This window comes from Odocoileus virginianus, chromosome 6, assembly GCF_023699985.2.
Source record: "Odocoileus virginianus isolate 20LAN1187 ecotype Illinois chromosome 6, Ovbor_1.2, whole genome shotgun sequence".
NCBI classification, from domain to species: Eukaryota; Metazoa; Chordata; class Mammalia; order Artiodactyla; family Cervidae; genus Odocoileus; species Odocoileus virginianus.
In genome coordinates, this window is record NC_069679.1 from 5,857,530 (window position 1) to 5,878,225 (window position 20,696).

A 20,696-nucleotide genomic window follows, 5' to 3' on the forward strand; every position below is an offset into this window, starting at 1 on the left:
AATGCAACAAACTACTTAAGCCAGAGAAGGAAAATTTTAATACAACTGTTTATTATTGCAAAAAACAAAACCATATTATTGCAAAAAACAACCACAGTAAATAACAACATGTTCCATTTATCTTTGTAAGATTCTGTCTTGGTAGATGAGGCTCTCTCAGTGGCCTCAGTGGAGAAGGTTAAAAAAAAAAAAGAAAGAAACCCCTGCTCTATGACTAGCTGCTGCCAGCTCTGGCTCTGAAAATGATCGCTGAGAATAGGCTGAGATGATATAGGATTTTAAGTAGGGTCCTACTCAAGTTAAAAAATAGACTCATTTTCTTTTTCTTAGATACAAAAATTTAACTTAGTATTTTAAATTTTATCACCAGTTAAAATAAGTATTATTTAATATCTAACAAATACTAATTGTTACATATTATAGCCACTTACGGAAGAAAAGAGGAGGGAAGAGGAAAATAAAATGGACATCAAGGAAAAGGACGAAGATCTGGAGCAAGAAAGTCTAAGTAAAAAGGAGGGAAATGGAAAGAGGTAGACAAGCTGAATGGTCCAGAAGCAGACACCGAAGGGGACAGGGTCTAGGTGTTTTGAAAAGAATGTTAGCTGAGGGGACAGTGCCTCTTATTCTTCAATAGGAGTATAAAATTTTAAGTTATCTTTTAATCCATGTCCCAAGAATGTTGTTTTCGTGAATTACTATTCATAGCTCTTTGACCAGTCTTCATCACTAAACTTTCTGGAATCTGTAAGTAGATTTAATGTCTAAACAACAGAGGAACAGGTAAGAGCAATTTCACACCAAGGGTAAAATTAAACTAAGGCTCTTAGGGAAGAAATCTCTATCTTGGATATACAAGATCTAGTCTGATTAAAAAAAAAAAAATTCATGCTAAGAGAAGGAGCAAGTCATAGGGAGTATTTACTCTGCTGTCCGAAATTGTAAGTCAGTGTTTCCCAAATAAGAATGATGTTAAAGGGTATGTTGAGAAAAACAAATAATCCAATTAAAAAGTCCACAAAGGATTCAAACATACATTTCTCTAAAGAGATACAAACTGGCTAAGTAATATGATGTTACTAAATACTAGGAAAACGAAAATCAAAAGCACAATGATATACCACTGCATATCCATTAGCATGGCTCTTACCAAAACCCCACCACAAAATAAAAACCAAAACAAAACAAACAAAAAAAGAACTACACCCAGAAAACAGCAAGCGTCAGCAAGGATGTAGAGAAACTGGAACTTCTGTGCACTTTCTAATAGGGATGTATTAAGGTGTATTAAGGTGCAGCTGCTATTGAAAGAGTATGGTGGTTCCTCAAAAAACTTTAAAGAATTAAAATACCAAGCAATTTCACTTCTGGATATATACCCAAAAGAACTGAAAGCAGGATTTCAAACTGGTATTTGTCCACCCACACTCCTTACAGCATTATTTATAACGGTCAAAAGGTAGAAGTAACCTCACTGTTAAAAGACAGATGAACAGGTAAACAAAATGTGTTTACACGTACAATGGAATATTGCTGCTGCTGCTGCTAAGTCGCTGCAGTCGTGGCCGACTCCGTGAGACCCCATAGACAGCAGCCCACCAGGCTCCACTGTCCCTGGGATTCTCCAGGCAATAACACTGGAGTGGGTTGCCATTTCCTTCTCCAGTGCATGATAGTGAAAAGTGAAAGTGAAGTTGCTCAGTCGTGTCCGACTCTTAGCGACCCCATGACTGCAGCCCACCAGGCCCCTCTATCCATGGGATTTTCCAGGCAAGAGTACTGGAGTGCGTTGCCATTGCCTTCTCCGACAATGGAATATTATTCAATCTTAAAAAGGCAGGACATCTGACACTTTCTACAATCCGAAAGAACCTTGAAGACACTATACTAAATGAAATAACTCAGTCATTAAAGGACACATACTGTGTGATTCCATGTATATGAGGTAGCTAGAGCAGTCAAATTCATAAACATAGAAAGTGGCTGCCGGAGGCTGAGAGGAGGAAGGAATGAGAAGTTATTAATTATTTACCACTAAATTGGATATTACTTATTGGCAGAATCAGTTCTGGAAGATGAAAAAAATTCTGGAGATGGATGGTGGTGATGGTTGCAGAATAGTAGGGAAATATACTTAATGTCATGAAACCACACACTTAAAATGGTAAATTTTGTTATGCATATTTTACCACAGTTTTTAAAAACTGGCTATGTTGAGTCTGTTAAGTTATAAATGGCAGTAAAGTATATAACATAACATCATTAAATGTCTAGTATTCTAAAACAAACTCTGTATTATTAAAGTAGAAAACCATAACTCAGTCTTTTTTAAAACACAGAAGTATTCAATGCACTATTTCATTTTTTCTAGGCTTACACATTCTCCTTTCAGCCCCCGGCAGCCACTTTCTATGTTTATGAACTTGACTGCTCTAGCTACCTCATATACATGGAATCACACAGTATGTGTCCTTTAATGACTGGGTTATTTCATTTAGTATAGTGTCTTCAAGGTTCGTCCGGATTGTAGAAAGTGTCAGATGTCCTGCCTTTTTAAGGTTGAATAATATTCCACTGTATGTGTAAACACATTTTGTTTACCCATTCATCTGTTTTACATTTCCCAGAAGGAAACCCAACACTTTAAAAAAAGAAATTAATTTCAGCTGACATAATATTTAATTTTACTTTGGAAAACAATTATATCATATGAAGAGCTATACCTATAAATCAACTTCAGCGTAGGTGCAGATGGTATAAAAAAAGTCTAGTACGGTAAATCCATGGCTGATTCATGTCAATGTATGTCAAAAACCACTACAATATTGTAAAGTAATTAGCCTCCAACTAATAAAAATATAGGGGAAAAAAAAAGTCTAGTACATACAAATATCTAATAACTTTGTAACATTTTAAAAGTAGCTTTTTAAATCTAAAAATTACATGAGCTCACTTGAAACAAAAAGTATATTCAAGGCGAAAACAGAAAGCAAAAATAAGTAATACCCAAATATTACCCAATATTAATAGCTTATTATGTATCCTTCAAAAACTTTGTCCTATGCTTATAAAGTACACAAAAGAGACTTTACATTGCCCTGACCCTCCCACCTTCTGCCTTTTTTTAATAGAAAATAACTTCTTACTTGGGGCAGGCAGCCCACCACTGGATCGTTTATATTTGCTCTCCTTTAAAATGGATGTGATTTTATATAAATGACGGAAACCTGTTTTGCATTCAGAGGCAAAAATAAATTCAATTTCATCTTCATGACTTTGGGGAAAAACATGAAAGATGTCATGGATCTGTAAAATAAATAGATTAATTTACTATATACATTAATGAGAATACTATGCAAACAATTTGACTAAGCCAGAGAGAAAGAATTACTTGATATACATTTTCTGAAATATAAGTAACTTGTCAGATTACGAGGTATGGTATATGTACAATTACAGATTTCGCCTGGGCCTTTCATATTTATCTTAGTCAAAGACGTCATCTACTGAGAAATAAATGTTTCCAAATGGAGAAAAATGAAAAATAGAACCAAAAGCTGTTTCTTACCCACCATCTCTGCAATTCTTTGAAAAATGGCATGAAGTTTATTTAATGATATAAATCGTATTACAAGAATTACGAGAAAAAATGTTTTTCTACTTTTCCAGAGAGAAATATTCTAACAATTCAAGGGAAAACAGATGTTATCTGTTAGGTGAATCACATGAAGCCTATATGCAGCCAGAGAGTGAACTGGCTTTATTTATTTTGTATCTTGTGTAAGTTTTTTCCATTAAATTGGAAAATGAAAAATTCAATCCAAAACTGGTATATTCTGGGATAGTTTACCAACTTAAAAGAGAAAGTCTTTTCTAGTCAGGATTCTCGTGGTCCTCTCAGAGGCACTGGAGAGGTTGTGTTTTGAATATCTGATGTGTCCAGAAACAAGGGCAATTCTGCATCCAGGGAGATGTCATTGCAATGGCATCGACCTTTCATCCACAAACCGCTCCCCATTTTGGAACCAATATTCCAGTTTGAAATGTTCAAACTAAGCAAATAACATTCAAAATTACTGTGAACTTCAAAAATTCCTTTTGATAGTTTGCTATCAAGCTTCATTTACTTTAACATTTTGAGAAAATATTTAAACCAAGTATTACAAGAAAATATGTATACATTTATCCAGATGTCTGTTGTTTCTTCATAGATAATCAGTGGTGTCACAGAGTCAGGCACTGACTCGATGAATCTCTGTCTTTCCATGGCATCATCTTCTACTGGGATAAATAATTCAGGTGAGATCAACACTATCTGTAGGCGAGTTTGAGAGCGATCTAGTAGGATGGCCCACGCACTATTTAAATAAACAAAAGAAAAGCACAAAATAAAGCTCACTTTTGGAAAATGAATATTCCACTAATCTTTCCCCTAGCACCCATCAGTTATTTCTGTAACCACAGTGACAGTAGCTTTAGTATATGTTAAATTATCACTTACAAACAGCTAATGAAAAGTATTACTTTATTCTACACTTATTTTTTAAAATTTATTATTAATTGAAGGATAATTAAAATATAGTGTTGGTTTCTGCCTTACATCAACATCGATCAGCCACAGGTATACATATTGCACTTATTTTTTTAAAGTTAAGCTTGAGTAGAGGTTTTAAAAATAGTTTTCTTTAAATTTCCAAAATCACAGATGGCCTTTGAAATTATTTTCTCCCTTTAATGCCAACAAATGCCAGCCCCATGAAAACTCTTTTGTCCACATCAGACACAGAAAATACATGTAATCATCTTCACATAAGGCTGTACAAATATTTCTGCTTAAATTATACAATTAAAAATATATATATACTTACATATGAGCCTGAAAGTCCTACTTTAACCACAAATAACACTGTGAAACTCTCACTGGCTAAATAAGAGACAGAAATAAAATGCAATGCACCTATGGTTATAGGATTACAAGTGCACTTAGTTCAGGAAAAATTCTTTGTGTAGAACTAACTACATGGCAAATTTACATGTGAAAACAGCTCCAAAGGAAAGGAAGAGCCAGTAGCACAGACAGTTCTAGGTTCTAAATTATTTGTAAAGAAGTGACAATTTAACATACGCACTATTTTCCCTCTGGAGTCCATCCAGCTCTGGCAATATATTCAACTCCTTCAAACAGAATCTCAAAAGGCTGAATTAGTTCCTTATCTATGACATCTATAATCTATTAAAAAAGAAAAAAGGAATCTAGTTATAGAAGACTGATACTGGGTTACTTAAAGCACTATCTTTAACAGCGTGACACTTGTTCAGTCTTAGGTACACAGGATATAGCAAAACCAGCAGTAAGTCATGGGTTACTTTTACTGGTGTTCTTTATGTCTAAAAAAGTTCTAACTAAAAGAATCAGCATAGTCTAAAAGTTTTTTTTCATGAGTTTATACTAATAGAACTCTTGATTGTAACTGGTAAAATCGTATCTAAGAAAAATAGTAGTCTCTAGTTACTTACATTTTAGTTTAAGATACTATATGTATAATATATTAGTGAAATGATCTTAAGTAAGCAAACTTTTTTCCCTAAATAGTCTGGCTAACACACTTTAAAATATACATTTCTAAAAATGAACAAAAGGATCTGAATAGATTGCTCTCCAAAGAAGACATACAAATGGCCAATAAGCACACAAAAAGATGCTCAATAACATTAGTCATTAGAAAAATGTAAATCAAAACCACAATAAGATGCAACTTCAAATCTCCTAAGATGCCTGTAAGACAAATAATAACCAGAGCTGATGAAGATGTGGAGAAGTTGGAAACCTCATACACTGCTGGTGGAAATATAAAATAGTGCAGCCACTGCAGAAACCGTTTGGAAGTTCCTCAAAAGGTTAAAACGCAGAATTATAATATGACCCAACAATTCCACTCCTAGGTATCTAACCAAGAGAAATGAAAATGTATGACCGTACAAAAACTTGTACATCCACATTATTGGTAGCATTATGTTTAGAAACCAAAATTTGGAAGAACCCAAATGTCTAAAACTGATGAGTGGATAAATAAAATGTGGTATATATCCACACAACAGAGTATTTTTAGGTGATAAAAAGTAATGAAGTGCTGTTACTTGGTGCTACAGGATTAGTGCTTGAAAACAAGATGTTAAGTGAAAGAACAGACTAGACACTGTATGATTCCATTTATATGAAATGTCCAGAACAGGTAAATCCATAGACAGAAAATAGATTAGTGGCTGCCTAGGGCTGGGGGCATGGAGAGGTTTGGGGGTGATGACTAAGGGATGTGAATTTCCTTTAGAAGTAAAGAAAATGTTCTAAAATTGACTGTGGTGATAGCTGCACAAATCTTGAGAATATACTAAAAGCCATTTTAAACTTTAAATGAGTTAATTATATTGTATGTGAATTATACTTCAATAAAACTGTTTTTAAAAAGTCTAGCAGAGAAGATTGTTTTAAAATTATGTGTACATTAAGCTTATAGGCATCTGACTGTGGAAAGCAGCAGCATAAAAAACATGAGGGATATAACTTATCAGTCAATAAACACTATTTAAGAAATACTGATCTGGAGAATTAACAAAGGCAAAGAGGAAAAAATACTGCAAAGGAATGGTAAATATGCATCTCCCCATATTCCTAACTTGGGAACCAGTAAGAAAGTTTTCAAAGTAGAAGATGAGGTCAACCTGAAATCATGATCTACAGATGTCTCAGAAAGTTCCACAAGTCCAAAATATAACAGAGCGTATTTACAATCTCTGTTGATGGACAAAATGACACAAAAAGTTAACTCAGCATTTTATACTTACCCTTCCTTCAGCATCAATCAGTATTTCTGACATCTTAAAAGTGACTTTTGGATTTGCTGTGCCTTTAGGAAGAGATGTAAACAAACAGTAATATAAAGCTATTCAAACTAATTTTACCAGATGAATCCTTTTTAGTCAAATAAGGAATACTGCATTTAGTCAGGGCTTTATTACATAAAAAACTCAAAATTCTATCTCAAATTCATAATTTTCAATATGACTATAAAAGGAGCCAAAAAACATCAGGAGTTAGTAGGTAATGAAGGGGAATCCTACATCATTTCACAACTGAAATGCTATAAATAGCAATATGGGGGAAAAATTGCTAATTTATTAAGAACATAATCCCTTAAAAATCTTTTATTTTGTAGCAAAGATACTTCTTTATCCATTCCTTGAAATAATCAGTTTTGTGCACTTCCCTACCTTTGCAATAATTTAAAAGGACCAGCCTATAATTTAAAAAATTTACTTTAGAGACACTTATCCTTCGGTCTGTAAAGGATCAATGTTAACCAAACTTTTGAACGAATGCAAAAGAATCTTGTTTGAAAAGTAGGAATCAGTGTATATAAATGTCAATGGAATGTAGTACCTGTTTTAGGATAACGGAATGAATCTGCTCTCCTTGTTTCCAACATAGGGGATGTAACATGAATAATTTCCACCTCAGATTCATCATTTTCTTCATATAGAATTCTAAGAATTTTACTGCCACTGGGAGCTTAAAAGGAAATTAAATATTGAAAATTTGGGAGTATTATGCCAGAAAATCATCACCATTGACCATTCCCTCTAATATTCTATTTCCCATAGTAAAAAATAGTTTATGTATAAAATATACTGCCTTTCATGTATGAAAATACTACTAATCTTTGCAGTAGCAAGGTGAGTTACTGCTAATTCACTTTTATTGGTTAAAGGTTACTACTCTTGGAGATAAAAACTGAAGATCATCACACACACACACACACACATAAAATGGAAGAAACACACTTGTGAAGTATTTCAGTTCCTGCATACCTTAAAATGCATTCCTTTCAGGAATTATTACACTTACAATATTTTCTATAACAAAATAAATCCCACTTTAAAGGATTCCAGGTTTTTTAAAATGGTTTCTCTAATTCATATCATAATCTTGTTATAAGAACATAGTTATGGCAAAACATTTTACATCTTAAAATGTCCAAATCTAAGATATGGCTTAAATATAAATATTTTTCAGGGTCCCTTAGAGATGTGTTCAGAATGCTACGTGCAATCCATTAGTGGGTCATGAAATCTTTTAGTTGGTCATAATCAGCATTTAAAAAATAAGACAAGCAAAAAAAAATATGAGTGCATTATATATAAGATTAAGCATTGCTTCATGAAATTTGTTTTCAGTTTTATGTAGAATATACATACAATGTATTAGGCTAGAATGTAAAGCAAATTTCTAACCAGATCACAGTCAAAAAGTTTGAAAGCTACTGCTTTAGAGAGCTGTTTCTCAGCTAGTGAAATACTTGTGAATTCACAAAGAAAAAGAAGGAATTTTTGCCTTTTTTTTCCTGATCCATTCATATACTAATTTGGCCATCTGTTCATGCAGACTCTCTAGGCAATTTTACAGCAACTCCCACTAAAGGGTGGTATTTTTTATTTTGCTACCAGTGTTGCCACCAACCAGCTTCCAGATGAAAAACTGGCGGGACTTCCATGGTGGTCCAGTGGCTGAGACTGTGCTTCCAAGGCAGGGGGCATAGGTTTGATCCCTGATTGAGGAAGATCCCATATGCTGCATGGTGCAGCCAAAAAAAGTAGTTTTTTTCTTTCTTAAAAAAGAAAAAAAAATAAAAAATAAAAAAAGAAAGGAAAAAAAAAAAGAAAAACTGGCAAGGAGAGTTGAAGGACCTGGGGCACTGAACCATAATACAACTAATTGTTTTTTATGAGAATTCATTATGGTGATATACAGCCTGAATATTCACAGTAACTACTGATAAGATCCAATCTTCACCACTTAAGAATCTACTATTTGGAATTAAGAATCTGTGCAGTTAACTAACTGGTAGTTGAATCTCATAATACTTTAACTGACTTATAGTATATTATTTTGAACCCTCTTACTTGTTTCAGCTTCTGGACACCACCAATAACCAGAGTATCTATCAAATTCTTCTTGAAGAACAAAGGTAGCAACTCCAGCTGATCTGGGATCCTCTTCCATGTTGGCTAGCTCTAAACAAACACAAAGGCAAAATTTTCACAGAAGTTCTCATCTCTTCACAGGTACAAAGCAGAATGATCCATTTATTTTGAAAGGCAGCTATACTATCATGGTGAACTGTGAAGCCAAATGGACTGAATTCAAATCTGGATTCCATCATCCACCAAATGACTGATCCTGGGCAAATCACCCGATCACATTCCGTTGCCGTGTCCCATTTCTAAATGGGAATAAGACCCTACCTTATATGGTTGTTATGAGGATTAAATGAGCTATTTTACATAAAGTACTTACAACAAAGCCTAAACCAACATGTGTTTTTATTTTCCCATTTAGCTAGGGCCCTGGGGAAAAGAATACATGTCTTTGCAGGGTCACGGTGACTTCTACTCTCCTAACCCTATCAAGACATAGAATATTTCCATTCTCTTGTCCCTTCCCAGTCAATGTCCATTCCTGCCTCAGAAGCACCACTGATCTGATTTCTATCACCAAAGGTTAGTTTTACATATTCCAGACTTTCATGTAAGTGAAATCATACAGTATATACTTTATGCTTGTTACTGAGTGATAATCCATTGTATATCACAATTCTTTTATCCATTCATCTGTTAATGGACATTTAAATAGCTTCTAGTTGCTATAATGAATCAAGATGCTAAAATCATTCTTTTATTTTTCTGACATTAGTCACATTTATTGGGGTGTTCACAGAATTCAAGTTACCTCTCCATCTCAAAAACTTTTGTGTGCAAGTACATATATTCTTGTATAGTTTCTACGAAACCTGATCTTACATACAAAACAGAAGTTTGATACATCAGTTTTAGCTAAGAATTTTATTTTCAATTCTGAAACTCACATTTGCTCAGAAAAAATTTATCTGAAGCAAACTAAGTATTTATTTTAAAATGTCATTTATCTATTTACAAAAATATAAGATTTTAGTCTAATCTTATTTGATGTTTAAAGTTTACTCTGCAGAAAAGGTTTTTGTGTTTTTCCCTGAGATTTCTGATTTTTCATTCAAGTTTTCTGATCAGTCAGGATACTGACAGAAGTTTGAATTATCCCGATGGAAACTCTGATATACAATGATAGGTTAAATATTTATATGTCTTCTGATATTTATTATATTCATAGGTTTCATCCAATTCTAACAGTTAGCTAAGCTATGTGCATTTAGCCAACAGACCAAAATCTCTAAGAGCTCAACAGAAATCATTCTTGTATAAAAATCTTTGGGAACATGTGTTTTCATTTCTTTGAATAAAAACCTAGGAGTGGAATGCTTGGGTAGTGTGATAATTTTATGTTTAAATTTATAAGAAACTGCCACATAGTTTTTCAAAGTATCTGTATTATTTTATACACTTACCAGCAATGTATGAAAATTCTTCTCCAATATTTGGTGTTCTAATGGGTGTATAGTGATAATTCATAGTGATTTTAATTTTATAGGCAAGTTTCAATGTATTATTTTTTCTTATCTGTATTTTCTATATATTGCCTGAAAAGAATGTGTAATATGAACCAATTGACCCTTACCAAAAAATTTTGAGAAGGAAATGGCAAAAGAGTTGGATATCACTAGTGACTAAACAACAAATATTGGTTTCTATACACATATGTAAAAGAAAAGAAATTGGCACTCTTAACATAAATAAACTACTATATATAAAATATCAGATAACCTAAAGGTCTTACTGTAAATCACAGGGAACTCTATTCAATACTGTGCAATAATCTAAATGGGAAAATCATTTGAAAAAGAATAGATATAACTGAATCACTGCAATACACCTAAAACTAACACAACACTGTAAATCAACTATAATATAAAATAAAAATCAAGTTAGAAAACAACAACAAAATTTTGAGTCCAGAAGTGTTCAAAACACAGAATCTGGGGAATTCTTTTCATGTTTATATATCAACACATAATTATGTCATATCTCCAGCAGGGTAATCAAATACCTTGGTAATCAAATACACTAATATTCTTACAGCAAATTTAGGAATAGGCAAACTAAGTAGGATTAAGACTATAAATATCCTCAGGTCAGTTCAGGTCACATCTTGCCACCAAAGAAGTTTTAGCACCAACTTAATCAAAACTAAGCTCCGTTTTCAGGATTTCTGAATTTTGTTAATTAATGACGTAGCCATCAGTGCTCAGTTTTCTTGGATCGTTCAATGACTCCAAAGTTATACCTCCCATACTGTTTGATATTTTGTTCTCCTGTAGATGTGAGAATATGTATCACTCATTTATTATCTCTCTGTCACTTATTACGGGCGTCTCTGGTGATGACCTCAATTACTAAGATTAATTAGATGAATAAATGGTATCACCTTGTTCTCCCAATAAGATATGTCCTTTGAGAATAGAGGTTGGTATTACATTAAGTTTCTCTCTTACACAAGGCGGAGAATAAGCCAATGCACATGCTGAGTGACTAATAAACCCATGCAAAAGAAGACTTTCACTTGGAAACTTACTGTGGTAAGAGAAATAAAAGTGATGATGCTTACTCTCTACCTACTTTTCTAAATAAACAAATTAAACAGTACTTACTGTGTTTCAGACCCTGTCTAAAACACTTCGAAAATATTAAAACTTCAATAACAACCTTATGATGACATGCTATTCATTAACCTTTCTACAGATATTAAAACAAAGATACGTTAAACAACTTACTCAAAGGAACAGAAGTAAAAAACAGTAGATGAGACTCAAACCTAGATACTCCAGTTCTAGACTGTATTTTTAACTACTACACTAACCCTGAAAATAAACAATATACCATATGCCTACATGCACAGAAAAGAAATTAATAAAAACAGTATTACAGTGGGCTTCCCTGGTGGCTCAGTGGTAAAGAATCTGCCTGCCAATGCAGGAGACACGGGCTCAATCCCCGGTCTGGGAAGATCCCATACGCCACGGAGCAGCTAAGCCTGCGCACCACAACTACTGAATCTGTGCTCTAGAGCCTGTGATCCCCAAATACGAGCCCACGTGCATCAACCACCGCAGCCCGCGTGCCCGCAGCCCTTGCTCTGCAACAAAAGAACCTCCGCACTAAGCAGCCTGCACATGGCAACGAAGAGTAGCCCCCACTCACCGCAACTAGAGAAAGGCCTCCGCAGCAACCAAGACCCAGCACAGCCAAACAGAAATAAAATTGTCACAAAGAAAAATGTCACACAAGAGAATCACCTCACAGATTGATAAAATAAATTCCAACACATACACACATCCAGCGCGCACTCACATCCAGCAGGATTTCAGAGGTTTCTACTTTAAATTCTGCCAATTTTCACAATAATCCTTTATGGAAAACAATCCTACCAAAAGAAAAAATATACAGACTAAAAACATGCCTTATTTCTAACAGTCACTGTCAAAGCAGTCCCAGCCTCAAGCACAATAACTAGTACATAGTGAGTCTCTAATGTTTGTTGAAACCATGAACAAATGGTTAGGATTTGCATCCCAGATTTACTAACTACTAACCTGAACTTTGCTTTGCCAGTGGTAGCTGTCCTGATTTCCTGACTCCAGATGAAGACTCATTAAACACCAAAATATGGACATTTTACTTAAAAATTTCCCTACTCCACCCCCTTTTCTCTATTCTACACTCTAGTTTTAGGTTGTTAAGACCTGGGTATTTACAGTATTTACACTAGTTAAGCTCTGCCCTGTCTCTAGACGTGCACTTCTCAAATATAACTTTTACAAAGTATTCAGAACAATTTATCTACAATATGACTCTGACCACACTACTCAACTGCTAAAAACTTTTTCCAGTGAACCCCCCTATCATGATTGAAGGCCATTTTCATTTACATAAGAAATAGTCCACCCTTCTCCTTGCCCGTATGTGTCAGCTTCACCTTTCTCTGTATCTGGACTCATACCGCATGCTTTGGGAGCGTAAGACTGCTTCTAATTCATACAGACTGTGGCGCCTTCTGCATCGAGGCCTTTCCAGGCTGTCCCCTTGGCTGGAGTGTACTGGCTAATGTACAGTCACTATTTGACAGCAGTTCAAGTCTCATCTCTTCAGGTAACCTTCTGGGACCACTACCCTTGCCTGTACTCTTATAACCCAATGCTTGCTGTTTATCATTCTGTTTTGTTATCTCTTTATAAAGTTTCCTTTAGGGCCAGGATTATGTCTTATTCAATTCTGTATTCTTAGTTCCTGCCACATTGTCTGGCACACAGGAACTTGATATATCTTTGTTGACTGACAATAGTTAGAACAGATTTCTTGACTTCTAATTCAGTGCTTTTTTAAATCAATGTAAGTTGTTCAGGAAAAGGCTTCTTCTATAACACTGACTATCCTAAAGATGAAAAAACTATTGCCAATACACATTCATGTTCTAAAATAATTTATTAAGGAAGATGCCCATGCCCAATAAATCAGTTTTGTGACCATCAAATTATGGGAAAGTTGGACAATAAATTTTTAGAGGGACTGTCCTTCACCATGGAGCTTAACCTTAAGGTCTATTTCCATGTTAAAAAAAAATACAACATTTCCCTTCTTTCATTTGTATAAAAACTTTAGAGGAAAAAGGAAAAAAATCCACATCATTTCTGTGCTTTTAGTGAAAGTGGCTCAGTCATGTCTGAATCTTCACGACCCCATGGACTATACAGCCCAAGGAATTCTCTAGGCCAGAATACTGGAATAGGTAGCCTTTCCCTTCTCCAGGGGATCATCCTAACCCAGGGATCGAACCCAGGTCTCCTGCATTGCAGGAGGATTCTTTACCAGCTGAGCCACAACGGAAGCCCTTTTAGTAGTGCTTAGCATGATTATAGTCACTTCAATAAAAATTAAATATTTCCACAACATAGAAAGGTTTATTTTTCCTATTACGACAAAATAACTAAGCAGGCTCTCCAAAAAGAGAAAATAAATTTTTAAGTAGTTCTTACAGTGTGTACTGAGTTTTTCTGCTTGTTTTCCTAAAAACAAGACTTTTTAAATTAAATTTTATTTCAATCAGAGAAGTGCTACTGCTGTGCTGTCCGAAAATAACCATTGAAACAAGCCAGCATTACAATGATTCTTTTTGTTTCTGTTATTTCATTTTTCGTCGTGGTAGAGGCAGTTCTTTCTCTTTCCCTATAGGAAATTATATGTAATCTAATGTTCTCAGAAACTTGTATTTTTTTTGTTGTTTAAGCTTCACTATCATCTTTTCTAAGGTTTACTGAGGTATAGTTGATATTAAAAGTGCATGCATTGAATATATACTTGATTATTTTGACATGTGAAGACACCTATAATATCAGCAAAATCAAGGCATTAAACATAGCCATCAACTTCAAAAAAAACAAGTAGCATTATATAGGTGATACATACAAGTTTATAAAAAAAGTTGTATTTCTTTTTTAATTTTAAAGATTTAAATTTAAAATATAAAGATCACCCAGCATGTTTGATTTCAAAATGTAAGCAAAAGCAAATTAAATTTTAAAAATACATTTTAGGAAAATTGATCTGAAGAACTTGAATTACCATTGTGCACATAAGTGAGCCTCCTTTCTTCTCTTGTTACAATGTTTGATATCCAAATATCATTGCTATGTATAAAAGCAATCCAGTCTGGATCAGCTGGGCATAGTTTTGGATCCATCCGAATGTTGGGACAACTAGTCTCCACTAAATTGGGCCGTAAGGGTTGTTGCTAGAAAAGTAAACAACATTTAAAGGCAAGTATCAGGCTTACACATATGTATTTACATACATATAATACTGGGTGTTTACCAGCACCTTTCCTATAAAATCCCAAGTATAATATCAACTGTGATAACTGCTCTCCAGAAAACTGTACTTACTTATTTGCCTTAAGTTATAAGAAATGAATCATTTTTTCCTGAATTAATAAGCTAAGCATAACAGGAACAGAAATAAAGACAATATAACAGCACCTCATAAATTTTGTTGACCAGACCTGTTAAATAGAGTAATTATCATTTGTTGTACACTTTTATTAAACTTATATGCCTATTTCACTTATTAAATGTTTCCATTTAATTTTACCAGTACAAAATAATTTGTTCATAAAATTGTAATGAAAGCTAGAAGCATCACAATTCTATCAGAAGAACAGTTCTAATATCAAATGAAAAACTGCCTGGAATAAAATCAAAATTTAAAACTATTTATTGAGATGAACTAAGCTTTTAGAAGAACCAAAAAGGGATTGTCTTGTGATATCATTATCTTTGAAAATCCAACTTAGCAATTACAGAAAAAAAGGGCACACGGATTCCCTTTACTAACTCTTCCTATGTAACAAGTGTTTTCAGTGTTTTAAAAATTATATAACTAATGTCACTGAAAAATTATTAAATAAAAATTAGAAATTAATACCCATATTTCCTATTTTCTTTACTACTAAGTTAGTGGTAAATAACTGGTAAGCAGAATTTTTTAGTTTAACTATCTTTCTGATTTGGACACAAATAATTTTAAGACACCTAACAGTTTATCAAGTAGTAAAATCAACTTACAGTAAATCCTTGTGGCCCTCCATCTTTTACATGGTAAATTCCACTACCAGCTTGAAATAGAAATGTTCCACTTCCTTGGTGATAATCATAAGAAGCAATTCCAACTGTTCCAATGCGTTTTCTTTCCCGTAATAGTTCTTCTTCTCGAGAATACATTCCATAGTCCAGTGTTGCCTAATGCAGAAAGAGAGAGGTCTCCTATTCCAGTTTTCTGAAAGCGGGCTTTTTGCTTTTATTAATAGCACTGAAATTCTTTTTTTTCTTTTTTTTCTTTTTTTTTTTTTTAGCACTGAAATTCTAGCATCAACAGTATTACTGAGTTTACATTTTGAGTGATCCCAAAATTTGTTACAACTTTAAACAGATTAATCTCGGGAAGTCTGCTGAAAAATTTGGTAAAAGGTCCCTAGATGAATACTGCATTCATTAAAGAGCAAGAGTTAAGCTCCATCACCTTGACTTGGCACTCAAGATCTCCTGCAACTTAAATATAACACAGCAGCTCTGCGTGCATTTAAGAGGAGACTCTGAAGTAGTTTAATTTTTTCAAAACTAGTTTTCTTTACTTTCAGAGCAGTAATAAACTACCTACTTCAGCACTGTGAAGATTACCTTAGATACAAGCATGTAAAATGCTTATTAGCACAATGACTGGGACAGAGCAAAGTTCTCAAACATCAGCTGTCATTAGTACCTTTCCACTACATTCGCTGCTGCTGCTGCTGCTAAGTCGCTTCAGTCGTGTCCGACTCTGCATGACCCCTTAGACGGCAGCCCACCAGGCTCCGCCGCCCCTGGGATTCTCCAGGCAAGAACACTGGAGTGGGTTGCCATTTCCTTCTCCAATGCATGAAAGTGAAAAGTGAAAGTGAAGTCGCTCAGTCGTGTCTGACTCTTCGCAACCCCACAGACTGCAGCCTACCAGGCTCCTCTGCCCATGGGATTTTCCAGGCAAGAGTACTGGAGTGGGGTGCCATTGCCTTCTCCACTAACACTACTCTAATAAAACCTGAGGTCAGGCCCATCGCATCACTGATGTGAAACCCAGTATGTGGTGTTCTGGCTCTTGGCCTTTGTTCCATCTGCCTTCACACCGAGAGGCCATTTTTCTTTCTATCCATCTGAGTTTTACTGCTATCCCAAAACCTCAGCCCTAACTTAACTCTGGCCAGGAAAGCTTCCTGATATTTATATAAGAGTTACTATCTCTTTTACTCATTTGGCTATAGTTTTGTTTTTCACGTTCTTTCAGTAAATGAATTAAAAACAACCTTGAGAGCAGAATCTGTCTTATTTTGTTTTCCCACCTAAAGCAACAGTTAAAATCTCCCTCAAAGAATATTTGTAATTAATGACTGATGATGATGAGGGGCCTTCCCAAACTAAAAGTATTGAGATATATATATATATATATATATATATAAAATTTCATATGTATAAGAAGACATATAAAGAAAACAAATTTAATAAGTGCTAGTTTAAAGAATTTATATCCACATCTTCCCTAAGAGCTCTTTATGATAAATAAAGGGATAAATAAGGGAAACAGACATGGTTTCTGCGATCAAGGAGTAATTATTTTATTTTATTTAGCCATGCCACAGCTTGCAGGATTTTAGTTTCCCAATCAAACTTTGGTCTCCCACAGTGGAAGCATGGAGTCCCAATCACTGGACCATCAGGGACGTCTCAAGGACTAATACTTTAAAAGTAGTCAAGTTTATATATCTGGAAAAACACATAATTTAAAAAGATACACGCACCCCAACATGCATTGCAGCACTATTTACAGTAGCCAGGACATGGAAGCAACCTAAATGTCCATCAACAGAAGAATAAACAAAAAAGATATGGTACATATGTACAACGGAATATCACTCAGCCACAAAAAAGGATGAAACAATGCCATTTGCAGCAATATGAATGGACCCAGAGGTTGCCACATTGAGTGAAGTCAAAGACAAGTATCATATGATACTGCTTATATGTGGAATCTAAAAATAAATATAGATACCAATTAAGTGGGAGGAGGGATAAATTGGGAGATTGGGACTGACACATACAGACTATCATGTATAAAGTAGATAACTGATAAGGACCTACTCTATACCACAGGAAACTCACTCAATATTCTGTAATGGCCTATATGAGACAATAAGCTACAAAAGCATGCATATGTAAATGTATAACTGATTCACTCTGCTGTATACCTGAAACTAAGATAACACTGTAAGCCAACTACACTCTAATAAAAATTTAATAAAATAATCATATGGATTGAAATCTTTGTATTTTCCTCTCAACTTTATGGTAAGCCTAAAATTGCTTTAAAAAATCATTTTTAATGAAAAAATAAATAAAAGTATAAATGCATAGCCAAATCTAGTAAACCATACACTTGAATACTTGCAATTTTTATATGGCAATTATACCTCAATAAACCTTTAAAAAGTGAAACCATATAAAGCACTAGATGAAAACATGGGTAAATTCTTTTATAACCTGAGTGTAGAAAAACTGTCCTATGACATAAGACAAATTCTGGAAGCAGTATCAAAAGGATACATTTTATCATACAAAAATCTTTCATGTGGTGTGTGAGCACATGCACACAGACACACACACACCATAAAGAAAGTAAAAACACAAATTACAACTTCATGAAAACATCTGAAACTATATCACAAAGGGTTAATATCTCCAGGAAATAAAAGGTTTCTAAAAATGAAAAAAGAACCACGTTACATAAAAATGGTTTATAGATAAAAAGATGATCAATTCTGCATACAAAAGAGTAGCAAATTAAACTACAGTTGGGATAGCATTTCTATCAGATTTGCAAAAAATCCAAATGTCTGACTACAAACTGTGTTGGAGAATCTATGGGAAAACAGGTACAATTATTCCTTGCTGATGGAAATTCATAATGGCACAACTCCTATGGAAGGAAATTTGATGCCTAGCAAAATTACAAAACCATGTACCATTTAGTCCAATGATTTCAGCTCTAGGAATCTAGTTTAAAGATACACTGGAAAAATGTAAAAAGTTGTATGCCCAAGCCATTTTACTGCAGTACTATTTATAATACAAAGATTGAAAATAACTAAAATGTCCATCAAGAGGGAACTGGTTGAATATGATTTGTCTGTACAACACAACAGAGATGTAAAAACAAATAAAGCTTATGTATACGGCTTGCCCCTCAGTATCCAGTACCCAGATCAAAGTCTCTCAATACCACTTTTCTCTAAAGGAAGCAGACAGATATGGCTGATTCCAAGCATGGGAAAAGCAATGTGAAAGATGATCATGAAACATCGCCATACCAAGTAAGAGAACTACCAACTACTACCAGGATCGTGTCAAAACGATTTGTTATGTCAAGTTGACGGGGATTCTAACAATCAAAAATAAGATAATTTGCACAATAAGAACAACAACAGTCAATGGATCAAAAGATACCAAACAGGCTTACACTGTAAGTTTATAAGATATAAAAATGAAAACAAAATACCCCCAAAAACTCTTAATTTATCACACATAGAAGACTGTGTTTGAAAAATGGGAAATAAAGGAAAGAAATATCTGCCTTTCTATTGTGAACTCCTCCTCAGGATAACTGAGTAACTGTTGAATAGCACTTTTCTCTTTATAGAAATCTCTCAGTTAATGAAGAAGGAATGATAAAAATCACTGTTTTATAATAGATCTAGGTAATGATCAAACAATGCTATCATCACAAGAAACTGAAGCTCTATATGACTTTTGATGGGGGCATACAACATTATCAATGAAGTATTCTTTGCTTTTTTAATTGTTGTACAAAAAATATATATATACATGTAAATACATATAACATATAATTTACCACCTTAACAAGTTTTTAAAGTGTACTGGTCAGTACTGTTAATTATATTCACATTGTTGTGCAACCCATCTCCAGAACTTCACCATTTTGCACAACTGAAACTCTATATCCATTAAACTTATTAAACAGCACCTCCTCACTTTTCTTTCCCTCAGTCCCTGGCAACTACCATTCTGGTAGTCTATTTGACTACTTTAGGCATCCCACATAAGTGGAGTCAAATAGTGTTTGTCCTTTCCTGATTGGCTTATTTCACTTATCATAATGTCTTCATGGTTCCTTGATGTTGTAGCATGTCATAATTTCTTTCCTTTTTAAGGTTGAATAATATTCTATTACATGTATATGCCAGACTTTGTTTATTCATTCATCTGTCCATGGACACTTTGGCTATTATGAATAATGCTGCTATGGACATGGTGTAGAATTATTTGTTCAAGACCTTGCTTTCAACTTTTTTGATCTGTAAACTATTTTTGGGCGGGGAGGGGAAGCAAACCTGTGTCTAATCAAGCTTCTAGATCTGACTACCTATTTCTATTTACAGAAAATACAGGAAACTGAAGAATGTATCAAATAACACCATAGGAATACAATCAGCAGAACAGATCCTCTTTCTTCAATAGATAAACCGTAATGGGGAGAAAAGGACAGAAAGAAAATCAGAGGATTAAAAGTAAGAGAAACTTAAGAAACCTAATAATCAAATGTAACACCATAGGAATACAATCAGCAGAACAGATCCTCTTTCTTCAATAGATAAACCGCAATGGGGAGAAAAGGACAGAAAGAAAATCAGAGGATTAAAAGTAAGAGAAACTTAAGAAACCTAACAATCAAATGTAACATGTGAAACATATGAAACATATTTCAACCCTATTTAACAAATCAAGTGTAAAAAAAAAGAGAACGTTTATCTAAAAATCAAGAAAATTTGAACATTTTATATGAAGAAATAAATGATCAATGATTTTTTTTAAGATATGATGATACTGTGGTAATGTCTAAAAAGAGTATTTATTCTTTAGAGACGTGATCTATTTAGGAGTGAAATGATATATTTGGGAACTCTTTCAAAATAATCTGAAAAGTGGGGGTGGGGATTGGTAAGGTTGTAATGAAACGCTGATGGCCAAGACGTGATCATAGTTAAAACTAGTTCACATGGGATTCTACTTTTGTATGGTTTGAAATTTTCCATAATAGACCTCAAAAAAAAAAAC

The 20,696-nt window shown here is 34.1% G+C and overlaps 1 protein-coding gene across 6 annotated transcripts in view; it reads right to left on the reverse strand.

Annotated features, from left to right (window-relative positions):
• DPP8 (dipeptidyl peptidase 8) overlaps window positions 1–20,696 on the reverse strand; it is a 52,148-nt gene that overhangs the window by 19,566 nt on the left and 11,886 nt on the right. For all 6 annotated transcript variants that reach the window (XR_002309425.2, XM_070468641.1, XM_020870810.2 and 3 more), the window contains 8 exons: window positions 15,603–15,776; window positions 14,605–14,773; window positions 8,959–9,069; window positions 7,439–7,567; window positions 6,844–6,905; window positions 5,130–5,230; window positions 4,181–4,358; window positions 3,147–3,306 (listed from right to left, as the gene is read on the reverse strand). Coding sequence is in view for 5 of the 6 variants with exons in the window: in XM_070468641.1 (XP_070324742.1) it covers window positions 3,147–3,306; window positions 4,181–4,358; window positions 5,130–5,230; window positions 6,844–6,905; window positions 7,439–7,567; window positions 8,959–9,069; window positions 14,605–14,773; window positions 15,603–15,776 (1,084 nt within the window). In the remaining variant the exon portion in view is untranslated. The remainder of the gene's footprint in view (window positions 1–3,146; window positions 3,307–4,180; window positions 4,359–5,129; window positions 5,231–6,843; window positions 6,906–7,438; window positions 7,568–8,958; window positions 9,070–14,604; window positions 14,774–15,602; window positions 15,777–20,696) is intronic.